Raw genomic sequence first — 13427 nt, 5'->3', positions numbered from 1 at the left:
TACAGAAACATCCTCTTCCAAGGAAAAGACAGAGCATTAACTTTTCAAGTCAGAGGACTTGGGACTCTGGAAAAGAACACAGGAAGTTGTTTCTTCAGACAACAGGCAAAAAGACCTACCCGAGGAATACCCCACCAATGGACGATATCCAGGAACACATCTATGTGAAGCATCCATTTGTGAGCTTGTGTCCTGGATCTGCTTAAAAAGTCTGACACAATATTTTGCTCTGAGGGAATGTAAACTGCCTCAAAAGTCACTTGATGCTGGATGGCTAGATCCCAGACCTGAAGAGCTAGTCTGCAAAGATAACTTGTACTCCCCTACTTGTTGACAGACTAAATCACCATGGTATTATCTATGAAAACTTTGAGGGGCCAGGGACGAAACCGGGAGTGAAAAATTTGCAGGGCCAGTAACAGAGCTCTCATCTCTTTTATGTAGATATGGGTCTGACCTCTGATGAGGAGGCCAGAGACCCTGGACCTTTAGGAGGCCACAAGAGGTACCCCACCCCATCTGAGGCATCTGTAAAAGTTCCTGTGTGGAAACTGGAGCTTAAAAAGGAAGCCCTGGACTGACTTAAAGTTGATGAATCCAGTTTCCTCATATGGAGCCTGGTGAGGGGAAGAATGGGAATGGTGGAAGCCATAAATCCTAGGACCCTGAGAAGTTCCCTGGCATGAAAGTGGACAATGGAAGAAGAGATTGGAAAAAGGCCATCAGAGACAGAGACTTGGGAGCAGGAACAAAAGCCAGCAATGGAACTGTCTGAAGTTACATCCGAGGAAAACATGATCTTGGGTAGGTGTCAGACCTGATTTATAGAGGTTTATGATGAACCCCAGACTGTGTAAACACAAGTGGTAAACTAGAGATCCTGTAGCAGACTGCTGGGAGATGGAGCTTGAATAAGCAGATTGTCTAGACAGGATTACTTTTACTCCATTCTCAATACTTGCATACCTTTTCCATCCTCTCTTTCTATAACTAACTCCATGAGTTCCCACTATGTCTTGCTAAATTCCAGCTGCATAGGACTACAAATCTCCAACAATAATTATCCTAAATCTGATACTCTATCTGTACTAACTCCATCAACACTGCTAATATTACATAATACAGATGTGTAGAGGTGCCAGAACCATGGCCTTAAGCTCAATGCCAAAAAGTGCATCGTCATTCCCTTTGGGAAAAATGCGGTGCCCATGAACTACCACATAGTAGTCCACAAAACACCAAAGGTGTGATAAGAGACCTGGTGACACAGGTTGACAGCAACCTCTCCTTTGACAACCACATTGCCACTGTAATCAGAAAGTCCTTCTGTGTAGCACATCTCATTACAAAAGGTTTCTCATCCAGGAAGAAAAAGGTCATAATCCCTCTCTACTCGTCCCTCATTAGACCTATTACAGAATATGCGCCATTTGGTATGTTCCTCACTAGACACCTACAACAACTGGAAAGGCCACAAAAATACCTCACTAAGAGTATCTTAGGCCTTAGACACATGCCCTATATGGACAGACTCAAAAAACTCCAGCTATACTCTGATTCTTATCGCCTACTTAGAGGCATCTCTGCTTGACCTACAAAGCCATGTCTGACCCAGAGCTGCTAGCTATGCTACACCTAAAGAAATCCTAATCTCTTCATGCCACACGCTTCAGGGACCTAAACCTCACTACCACAATAAACAGAACATGCTGGGGTGACAGGTTCCTAACCCGGAGACTTCCCGTACTCTGGAACAAATGTCAAGCAGAGCACTTCACTGGCTCCCTTTAAGAGGGATCTTGACGAGTGGATGGGCAATAGGAAGTTCACCCCGGGGATCACTTCAGTGACCTTGCTTGACAGGGGCACTGGGAACTAACTTTAGGTGGCATGATGCTAGGGAATCTTCTTGGGCTAGGCTTATATAGGCTCCAGGGCCGTTAGACTAGTACACACCTATGAACCTATGTATCATGTATGTAAATAGTCTGCACTGCTATGCTCAAACTATGGATATAAATAATCTGCACTGTTGTGCTCAAACTATTTCCATGCACTGCAACTGTATTTATACTCTGTATTGTGTGTGTGTTATTTTCTTGTATGTATTTTTAATGTGTGTGGAGCTTTTCTCTCCGGGCCTCCACTGAAAATGGGCTCATCTAGGCCCAGTGAACTTTCCCAGTAAACAAATGCAATAAAAACTAAAATAAAATAAATATACCTATAAGCCTGCAAAAAGCAATGACAGGAGTGAGGCATTTGGTGAGTACCCTTGGGGCAGGATAGAGGATAAAGGGCAAAGCAGAGAACTGAAAATGCAAGGAAGAGACAGAGAAACAAAAATTTCCTGAAGACAGGATGAAAGGGTATGTGAAGGTATGTATCCTTGAGATCTAGAAACACCAGAAAGACCCTAAAAAAATAGAAGACAAAACAATGCCTGAAGGGATAACATGCAAAATGAAAGGATCTTGAGAAAGCTGTTGAGCAGGAAAGCTCCAGAATTGGTCTTCGTGTACCCTCCTTTGGGGAGCTGAAAATATTCTGGAGTAAACCTTTTTCCTCATCTGGATGGGATGAATGGGCTAAATTGTGGCCTGATCCAAAAGAGATTGTAGAAACTCTGTAAAATGAGGAAGCTGTTCTTGAGGAGGTTGAGGAATGCCTGAAAAGGGAAGAAGGGATTTCCAAACCATGAAATATCCCTGAAAGATAACAGACAGAACCAAGAATCTGAGGTGATCCAATACCAATGTGGAAGAGACAGAGAAAGGTGGAGAGAGTTAAGAGGACTTAGCTGAGGGGAGAGGAAGGCTAGACAAACAGAACTAAGCTTGTCCTGAAAAGAAGCTTTCTGGGAGGAAGGAATTTGAGTAGACTTCACAGGAGGAACACATCTAGGGCCCTTCTTACTCTTAGGAGGGGGTTGATTTTGCCTAAGAAGAAAGACTTGGAATGATAGTTCCTCTGAAACTTGAGAACGGGAGAAACAAAAATATATTTCAGCTCCAGCAAGGTCTTGTCCTTATCCCAGTGAGACTTGAATAAGTCAGCAGCAGCAGCAGTCCCAAAAAGACTTTTGTTATCCAGATGAGCATCCAAACGTTTGGCCTTTTTGTCATCAGGTAAAGCCTGAAGAAGCAGCCCAGAATAATGCCTCATCACAAAACCAAAGGCAGCAGCTCTGGAGGAGGCATCATCTGCATCATAGCTGCATTTAATTGAATAACAGGTAACTTGAGAGGTAGAGCCTAACAGAGAAAGAGCATAAGCCTTCTCTTCAGAGTCATGAAGGTCAGAAGCCACCTTAGAAACCTGGGTTGGGGTGGCCAAAGCATATCTAGTTATATGAGTCTGGTAGTTAATGGCCCTAAAGGACAAGATGGCAACAGTGTAAACCTTACTGCCCAACCTTTCCATGGCCCGAATATCCTTAGGAAGCAGCTTGATAGAAGGCAACAACTTGGAGGGCTTGTCAGAAGAAACTGACACCATGGAAGGGTCAGCATAAGGACATTTATAAAGGAATTTGCAGTCTTCCAGCACCTTATAGAACATATAAGGCTTCTTGGATGCAAGGGGCTTAAAGTTAGGGGTTACAGAAGCTGCAGAAAAGGTAGCCAAAAGAGCAGCTAAGACAGGAGGAACAGCAGATGGCTTGGGAGACTTAATCGGCGGGAGCTCATAGTATCTTTTTTGAACATCAGAGACCTGGGAACAATCCCACTTAAAATAGTCCATCATGCAGGCAATAGTATCCCCAAAGGACAACTCTTCCAAAGGGGAGTCTGGTCTCAAGGAATCCTCCTTCTCTGAACTGTCATCCAAGGGGATAGGAATTTGTTAAGAATAGGCCAAGGATTCTTCCTCAGAGTGTCTATATCCTCATCTGAGGAATCCAATTCCCTGGGCCTCTTAACAGGAGGAGCAGGAACAGAGACCACTTAAAGAGGCAATAAGGCCATCAAAGTATTAAATCAACCCTGAGTGAAATCCTGTCATTCACACTGGATGTCCTTAACAATAGGGGAAATATGCTTTGTCTTCTCTTTCTTTTTCTAAGGGACGTCCACTTGAAAAGCCCTCAGAGTGCCATAACCCTGATGTGACTCTAACTGTGGTAAGAATTTCCTTCCTCACTAATATCTGAGGAATCCCCCTCAGTCCCTCAGATATTTTCAGCCAAGGTTCCCACTTAACATCAGGTACAGAGGTCTGAAATGACTACAAGGACATGCAAGATTTCAGATCCATGCTAGCCTCCAACAGGGTCATGGAAGAGAAATCTGAAGCAAGCACCAGATTGTCTTCAGGGCTTTCACTAGCCTCTAGAGAGATGTCCAGTGGAGGCTGGACAGCAGCTGGATCAGACCTGATGTTTTTGGACTTCTTGGCAGACAGCTAGCCCTTGGGATGGAAGGATTCTGCCATTGCCCCCTTAGCTAATAGCTTTAGTCATTGGTTCTCAAGCAGATAAAGAAGAGAGGTGACTATGTAGAGTCTTAGGAATAAATGCCTGGCAGATATAACATTGCATATGATCATGGGAAGCACCCAAGGAAAAAGGACACTGGTCATAATGTTCTTTATGGGGAATCTTCCTCCACACTGATATTTTCCCTTTCTGGATGACATGAACACAATACCAAACAAGAATAAAAAAGAAGAGAAGAGAAGAAACCCCCAACTGGGCACTTATCTGAAATCGCCGCCTGGTAACCAGCACAGCAGAAGTGTGTTCAGATCAACTAAAGATAATGGCGTTCAGACTGGTGGCAAAGAGTGTTTGCATCAGTTGATCACCTTTATGCTCTGCATCTTACTTGGAGAGCATCCATGTGATATATGGAGGCTATAAGGACTGAAGGCTTTGGCATACTGGCTGGATGTTGGGCTCCTTGGCAGGAGATCCCTGAGGTGAAGAATACTGCCAGCAGTGATATGGAAGGACATCCTCAGATACTGAAATCAAATTAGATTATATTGGAAAAAGAATTATGTAAGCTGGATCCAAACAAATTACAGGAAAGAAATGGAATTAATAATTATGACCTGAGAACACTTTCACATGATCTTATAGTACCATTATACCTAATACTCATTGGGTCATTTAAGAATGGGGAGATTCCTCATGATTGGAGACCTGCACTTGTTACACCCATCTATAAGGGAAAGGGGAGTAGGACAAACAGTCTTACAGACCTATATGTTTACTTTCCTGGTGTGGAAAAATATTGGAGAAGGTTATATTGGATAAATTAATGTCAGAAATGGAAAGGCTGGGACTTGAAACCATTTATCAGCATGCATATAGAAATATTACCACCTGTAACATGATGTTCTATAGTAGTATAATAACAGCTATGAATGAAAATTCTGTGATGTAATTTATACAGATTTAACTTCAGCATTTCATAGGGACATACACAAAAAACTGATCAATAAATCAGAACAGCTAGGTATTGATGTAGTCTTCATAAGATGGACAGCTGCATGGCTTACAAATAGGACATGGCAATTATAATACAGCAACTGGACAGGTGAAATTCGAGGTTACAGTCATGGTGTCCCACAAGGCTCTATCCTAGGCCCATACCTGTTTAAATTGTATCTTTTAGATCTGTCTTTTTTCATCTGAGTGTTTTACATTCTGCATTCAGATGACTTGAAAACTGGGTAAACTGATTACGTGTGTTACTGACAGGGCATGTCTGCAAAAGAACTTGACTAAATTGACCATTTGCGTACATAAGAATAATATCTTGATAAATAACTAAGCATATGAGATTTGGGATACATAAAGCGAAAGGTGAATATTTAATACAGCACACAGCGATTGAAACTCTAGACTCATTTAATGACCTCAGTGTATGGGTAGATTCAGCTATGACTTTTTCTAATCATATCAACCAGTTGGTTAATGATAGTTATAGAACTATAGGTTGTATAAAAAGATGTAAAAAGTCTAGGAAATCAGTAATGATGAAGTCATACTTTAGTATGGAATAACAATATGGAGACCTTGTAAGAAAACAAGCATGAATAAACTGTAAACAGTACAGCAGAAATGTACCAAGAGCATCCATGGATGAGAAAATTTAAGTTATTATGAAATACTAAAGTATTTGAACTTGTACAGTGTCTTATATAAATATTTAGGAGGATACCTTATTCAAGTATATAGGGCGTTTAGAGACAATTACCTCTGGGAAGGTTTGGAGTTATCAAAATGTAGTAGTGAATCATCAGACAACCTATTTAGAAGGTTCTATAAGAATGAGAAGCATGGATTTGAAGATATGTGCAGTATTGTAGATATTGCATATATTCTTCCTTAGGTTAAGTTGTACGTCATCTTTGTTTTTAATATTTACTATGTCTCCCACTGTTTAATCATCTGTGTAGTTCCTAACTTTTATTTTCTATTTGTCCATTTGTACTGTATTTTTAAAAATTGCTGTAAAAGATATATAAATATTAGTTTCAATTTTCAACAAACGTGATGAATAGTTATACCATAAAGATGTTCTGAGCTGCAGAGAGTAGACAGCATCAGTTATTTTGCTGTGTGGACCTTCTGTATTTCACAGATAACAAATGTGCTACAAAGGTTTGCTAAAAATATGCTCACCTCGCACTCCAGCATCCATTATCACCTCTATGCTCATTCTTAAGTGCGATTCAGTTTCTGTTATTCCCAGTGAATCTGGCAATCATGAATGGGATTGAAGAAAGTCTGGTATTATAAATATCTATTTACCGCTATCACATGTAATCAAAACTGGGGCAGAAGGAAGGCAAGTGACATCCAGAAAACAAACAATTAGTCAAGGTGAGTTCCCATATGTCCACTTGTGGATATAGCCTTCATTTTTATGGGCATACCATATAAACACAGAGCTGAAAGCTGCAGAAGTATATGTAGTTGTTCTGAGTAATGTCCAAAACAAACGTGGCACGACACTGCTATATATCCAGATAGTTTTAATAAAACACAAAAATACAATGATGAGCGCTTTCGGGTAACAACCCTTCTTCAGATGAAATCAATACATGCATTCCAAAATTTAAACTAATGACCAACCAATAAGCATTCTGTAAAAAGTCCGCCTATTTTTGAGGGTGGGTTTCATAGGTATTACCTCATTCAAACCTGGGCTCCTATGAGCCATCAATTCTATAATCCACTTGGATTCTATGGTTTCTGTTAGGAGTTTGATGTCTCCACCCCTATTGTTCAACCTTACATTAACTATAGCCCTAAAACAAAAGCTATGTGAAGGATGTACCTGAATGTGTCTAAAGAGTGCATTATGTTCATCATTATTCCTAATGGAAGATAGATGTTGAAGCACCCCCACTTTCAGCATATTGTTCGTCTTCCCCACATACTTGCACTCAACAACATCTTTCCTAAGGTTTTCCATTAACAGTTCTTATTCTGAGATAGACTTTTTGGATGTACGAGTGTTACAGAATGATGAAGGTTTTACATCTTGTTTATACAGAAAGGAATGCTGGAAAAACACTCTGCTATCATATGATAGCATGCATCCGCGTTTCACATTTCCCAATATCATACAGGGGCAGATTGGTAGGACCTCCAGAATAAGTTTGGAAGATTCTCATTATGAGGAAGAGATAAATAAATTAAAGGACTGCTTCCAAAGAAGGGGATATAGAGAGGGTTTGGTAAATAAAATGGTGGATGGCAGTAAGAGGCTAAGGACTAATAAATTTAAACCATGGCTCACATATGTAGAGGGGGAATTGGGCTACCCCCCCAAAATCTACAATAAATCAGATAGCCCTAAACTAACGTTTACCTATAGTAGTAATATTGGTGACATCAGGGAGATAGTTAATAGAAACTGGAATATTTTGAGAAGTGATAATAAGTTAAGAGACATAATAGGTGATAGACCATGCGTTGGATATAGGAGGAATAAAAATTTGAAAGATTTTTTATGTAGAGAAAAGAACACTATGAGTAAAAAACTGTTCAAAGAAATTATAGGTAGTGTACCATGTGGGTCTTGTAAAGCTTGTCCACACATAAACAACAACACTGTGTTTAGACATCCGGTGAGCGGTAAAATCTTCAATTTTAAGGCTCGGGCTACATGCAGAACAACTGACTTGGTATATCTGGCAGAATGTGTACAATGCCCCAGTTTTTATGTGGGGAAGACAAACAATATGCTGAAAGTGAGGGTGCTTCAACATCTATCTTCCATTAGGAATAATGATGAACATAATGCACTCTTTAGACACATTCAGGTACATCCTTCACATAGCTTTTGTTTTAGGGCTATAGTTAATGTAAGGTTGAACAATAGGGGTGGAGACATCAAACTCCTAACAGAAACCATAGAATCCAAGTGGATTATAGAATTGATGGCTCATAGGAGCCCAGGTTTGAATGAGGTAATACCTATGAAACCCACCCTCAAAAATAGGCGGACTTTTTACAGAATGCTTATTGGTTGGTCATTAGTTTAAATTTTGGAATGCATGTATTGATTTCATCTGAAGAAGGGTTGTTACCCGAAAGTGCTCATCATTGTATTTTTGTGTTTTATTAAAACTATCTGGATATATAGCAGTGTCGTGCCACGTTTGTTTTGGACATTATCAGGTATTATTCGTTGGCAGGACTTTGGTATCAGCATTGAACATTTTTTCGTATTCTTTATTCTGAGTAATGACTCAAAACCTGACAAACTTAAACCAAGCCAAAACACCACCTTCAGTGCCCAAAAAATTACGGTAATACAGAAAACAAACACAGCAGAGTGAGTAACAATAAAAACACTTTACTATGGTAAGCACTTGCATTCTCTAACACAGGGACTCTGTCAGATGGTTGGAAGAATTTCATGTTTCATTTTCTGGAGTTAAATTTCATTGGATACTGTTTTCACTCCCTTCTCTAAAATCAGAAATCAGTAAAAATGGAAGTAGATTGCTCTTTAAAAATCTGATAATGGATATATGTAGCTTTATAGTTTGAAACAGGGTGCCATTAAAAACTGTCCTTGGCGCATTGCAACTCTAACTTCACACTGATAATTAAGATTTAACATAGAAGACCACCTCTTAGGGTGAAATTGAAGCCAATAAACTACCTCAATATATTGTTTGAATATGCTCATGCAAAGTGTAGTGCTACAGGCACGTGTTCCTCTTCGAGAAACTTGCAACTGTGATGACTGAGGAACCGTGACTTAAATTTAAATCAAACCAAAAGTTTGATTTCAGAGCCCAAAGTATTAAGGTAATCTTAAAAAAATCCTAAAAAACAACCACCCCTCATAAATAATGAAGTATTCTAGAAATGCCAGTGTACTTATGAAATTATCTTTATTTTTTAATAGAGATTGCTTGGGCTACTTTTGTTTAAAATTTACTAAGTAGATCTTGTTCCAATTTCTATCGATACTCAGGGTCCCTGTCTATCACAGAGGTCAAACACAAACACTGTACTGTGCTACATGATTTAGTGGGCTGACTGAGAGAGTGAGTAATGATGGACAATTCAAACATATGCTATTTGTTTCTTTATTTATTTATGTACAATTGTAGATAAGTGCAGCACTATTTTTTCATTAACTCCTAGATTAAGAACATAAAAATAGAGGGCACTTTTTCTCAGAGTGAAAGCAGGTATTTTACTCACAGATTATACTTCTTCTTCTTTTCATCTGTGTTTCCTATGTTCTTGCACGCTCTGATATTGATGTCCAAGGTGCAGGACTTGAAATTATATGCCACAGCCAGCTCGACTTCTCCAGTGATCGACGTATCTTCACAGTAACTGGCCTCTGTACAAGTACTGCTTAGACTGTAAGCACTGCTCTGTAAAAAGGCAAAAAAAGATAAAACATGATGCAAATCTCAGTTCTTATTAACAGACATTGTTAAACAGGATACTTCCAGTTTTCAAATTTTCATTATGTTAAAGTGGAGGTAACACGAATTACAAATTCCTATTTAAACAAGCTTCAAGTAGTCTGTGAAGAACGTTTTACATTAGTTTACAGTCTCAGGCTTGATGTATATGGCACAGTGGTAGCAGACATGTAAAGCTAAACATTGCAAAGTAGGAAGTAAGAATCTGGGGGAAAAATGAAAAATGGAGTCTCCATGTGACAAACTACGGCTTGTAGCCAGGGATTTATCTTCACAGTGAATTTCCCAAAGTGAACAGAACCACTGTTACCTGAAGTAGATCCAGTTACTCTAACAGGATGAATTCTATGCACACCAACTCTTTAAGCCACCAATATCAAGACTGATGAGTTTACAGCATGCAGTCAGTCAATTCTGAAATGACCATTACTGAATTTTCTCTATTCACTGCGTTCCTGCACTCCTTCTATGTAATGTGTCTAATGCTGACAGTGCTGCATCTCAGTGCAGCCGTGGCAGGTTCAGAAGTCATTGCTCTACAAGTTGTTCTGTACTGCAACAGTTCTCTCTTTACTACACCTACATTATGCAAATTCACCCAGTTGGGCAAGATTATTATGTTATGTAGGGCTGCAAGCATTATTGTTTCTGAATAACTCAATTTGAGTGCTGAAAAAAAATTGTAAGTATCATGTTCAATAGTCTTCCTCCGGAGTGGTTTACCTCGGGATTTGTCTCACTTGTCACGGTTTTTATGTAGGTAAAACCGAAAGAATGCTTAAAAAGAGAATCTACGAACATGTTTATGAAATTGCTAAGAACAAAGAGACTAATGCTTTTTTCAAACACTCGCTTACTTGTAGTCACATGAACATAAAGTTTTTTGTTCTAGAACGAGTAACTCAAGACCCCAGAGGTGGTGACTGGGAGACTCGTCTTGCCAATAGAGAATTGACATGGCAGCTTAAGTTAGACGCCACTAAGTTCCCGGGTATGAATGACAGCATTAGTCTTGCTTGTGTCCTTAGGGCAAACAGGGACAAACTATGATATTTTGTTGGAGTTTATCATATCAAACTGATGTGTGTTTTAAATTACTTTTCACACAATACTTATTTCTAGTGCAAGCAAAAGTTCATTGACTTATGTCATCTCCCACTAGTTTCTGCTTCAGGGTGTTATGTCAAAGTTGTTAAGCTTGATTTTTGATTTGACTTAGTAGTATATTATTTGTGTACCCTATTTTTTGGGGCACAATTAAAGCACAACACAACACAAGTTTATTAACATTTGGTTTTGTTATGTTTCTTACATTAACATACTGTCCTTGTATTGACCATCAGCTGGTGCACACTGTGGCATAGTGTTTTCGCCCGGTTTAAGTCTTATCTCCTCATTTTTTTGGCTCACATAGGTTTTGACAATAGAACAATAGATGTGGGTTTTAAACATCTTGAAACTCCTCACTGCATTCAAGCTAGCATTAGTTGAAAGCTGCAAAATCATTAGTTTTGCATTAGTACTAATGTCAAGGTTTATTATTTATCATTATTTTCAGCATTTTGTTTAAAGACATTTTTGGATTTAAATACAAGTTTTAGAGAGCTGTAATTGGCATTTTTAAGTTGTGCAAAGCATTTTAAAACAGTTTGACTGAATGTTTTATTTAATTAATTGACTCTGATTATTGTAATTGGTGATTTTAATTGTTTAATTGGCTCAGCAGTTTAATATAAATGCACTGCACTGCCAGAACAACATTGTAACTTGACAAAGCCTGGGATTGCCAGGCGAAAGCACTTGTTTTATTCTGTATTAAAGAAGATTTCGTTTTCTATGCTGTTTCTGGAGTTGGATTTTCACCAGTTTATCTGCTTTTACAAGGAGGTTTCTCAGTGAGATTTGTTAACTTTGGGCATTTTGCTCTACAACTACAATTTGTCCTGGAAGCCTTGGTACGCTGACTTCTTGCCAGCACTGTTTCTTAGTTTGTTTTTTGCCTTATTGCTTCGTGGTTGCTTTCAGATGGCGGAGGACTCTTTGCGCACTGGCTTCCTGGACACACCTCTTATTTTACGTGACGAGCAGGACAATGCTCCGGTCACGAGAAAAGAGTTTAATCAAGTTCTAGCCTTGTTAGCCCAAATTAACAACGCACTCAACGTTTCCAACAGGGCTGGAGTTATTCTTTCACCAAATACTTTGCAGCAAGGCACTAATAATAACAATCAAACTCTTCTACGAGGTCAGGAGCCGAACGGCGCTGATTTTGTTGGGCAGCCTGCTGCAGTAGACAAACAGAACTGTCGCTTGCAACAAAACAATGCTTGTTCTAATAACGCACAATTATCGGGTTTACAGGACATGGAATTTAACTTTAAGGCATGGACTGAACAACAGCCCTTGCCAAAACAAGGTACTTTTAACAGTTGTCATGAGCAACTTGACTTTGACTTTGATCATTTTAACAACAAGCTTTACAGCTACAAAAATATGCAGCTTGAAATTAACTACTTGAATGAATGCATTAGAGTACAATGAGTCCCTAAGGGGCTTCGTTGTTACAAATTTCCTAATGGTGCTAACCTAGGTTCAACTCTGCATTCTCAACTTGTAGATCTGTTTAATAAAACAGGTTTAGAGATGTTACAACTGATGGTACAAGACTACCAAAATAAATCTAATGTTATGTTAAATGAATTAACCACACTTAATGATAGCATTGTCAAACATAAGAATTTCTTGGGTTATAAGAAAAAGTATAATGATGTTTTGTGGAAATTGACCAACACTGTTTAAAAATTTTAGATAGGAAGGCCAGAAAATTAGAGAGAGACTTGACTGAATATAGAGAGGGTAAGGCCTATCCAATGCCAGGTAGACATAAGCAGGTAGCTCCTGATTTAGATGGTTCACACATTCCTAACGAAAATAGGAATTTTGTTAGCACACCAAACATGGAGCCAGTCAGAAGGAGTGAGCGTTTAGCTCAAAAAGGTGGTGGAAATCAACCACAGGTTTTTCAATTTCCCCAGGGCAGACCAACGGGGAGAATCAACACATCACATCAACAGAATTGGGGGAAGGCACGCAGGCAGTAACTGATTTTGCAACTTCTACTTTAAACGTGGACGTTGGTGCTGGGTTGAAATCAAACTACCAGGTGGTTACCAGTAATAACTTCAGTATTTTCAACTACACAGAATCTGCTGTCACTCCTGAATTTTTTGATGTTTTCACAAAAGGGTTACACTTTGTTCCCCCTAGACCATCTTTCTTGCCCAGATTGCCAATTGAACTAAAGTTGTTCATTAGAAATTTGAACTTGGCCATTTTTTTCAAAGATTTGACTCCACCAGATAGTGCCATTAGCAGGCACAGTACATTTAACCCACCCACGCACCCTAGTCTTAAAACATTTGAAGAGTTAGTAGAGAAAACACTTAGGTCAAGTCTTTCTAGAAATATTAATACTCCCTACAATTATTGTAATTCTCAACTATACTTAGTGG

General features: G+C 39.1%; 1 protein-coding gene across 6 annotated transcripts in view; it reads right to left on the bottom strand.

The window, feature by feature from the left end:
* The window catches only part of SYTL3 (synaptotagmin like 3), a 1329495-nt gene that overhangs the window by 145513 nt on the left and 1170555 nt on the right, over positions 1–13427 (bottom strand). For all 6 annotated transcript variants that reach the window (XM_044061986.1, XM_044061992.1, XM_044062018.1 and 3 more), the window contains one exon: positions 9683–9861. In XM_044061986.1, coding sequence (XP_043917921.1) covers positions 9683–9861 — 179 coding nt within the window. The remainder of the gene's footprint in view (positions 1–9682; positions 9862–13427) is intronic.

This window comes from Protopterus annectens, chromosome 1.part0, assembly GCF_019279795.1.
Source record: "Protopterus annectens isolate FY-2018-M chromosome 1.part0, PAN1.0, whole genome shotgun sequence".
NCBI classification, from domain to species: domain Eukaryota; kingdom Metazoa; phylum Chordata; order Ceratodontiformes; family Protopteridae; genus Protopterus; species Protopterus annectens.
Note: the sequence above shows the minus strand (reverse complement) of the source record. Positions and strands in the feature narration are given on the sequence as shown.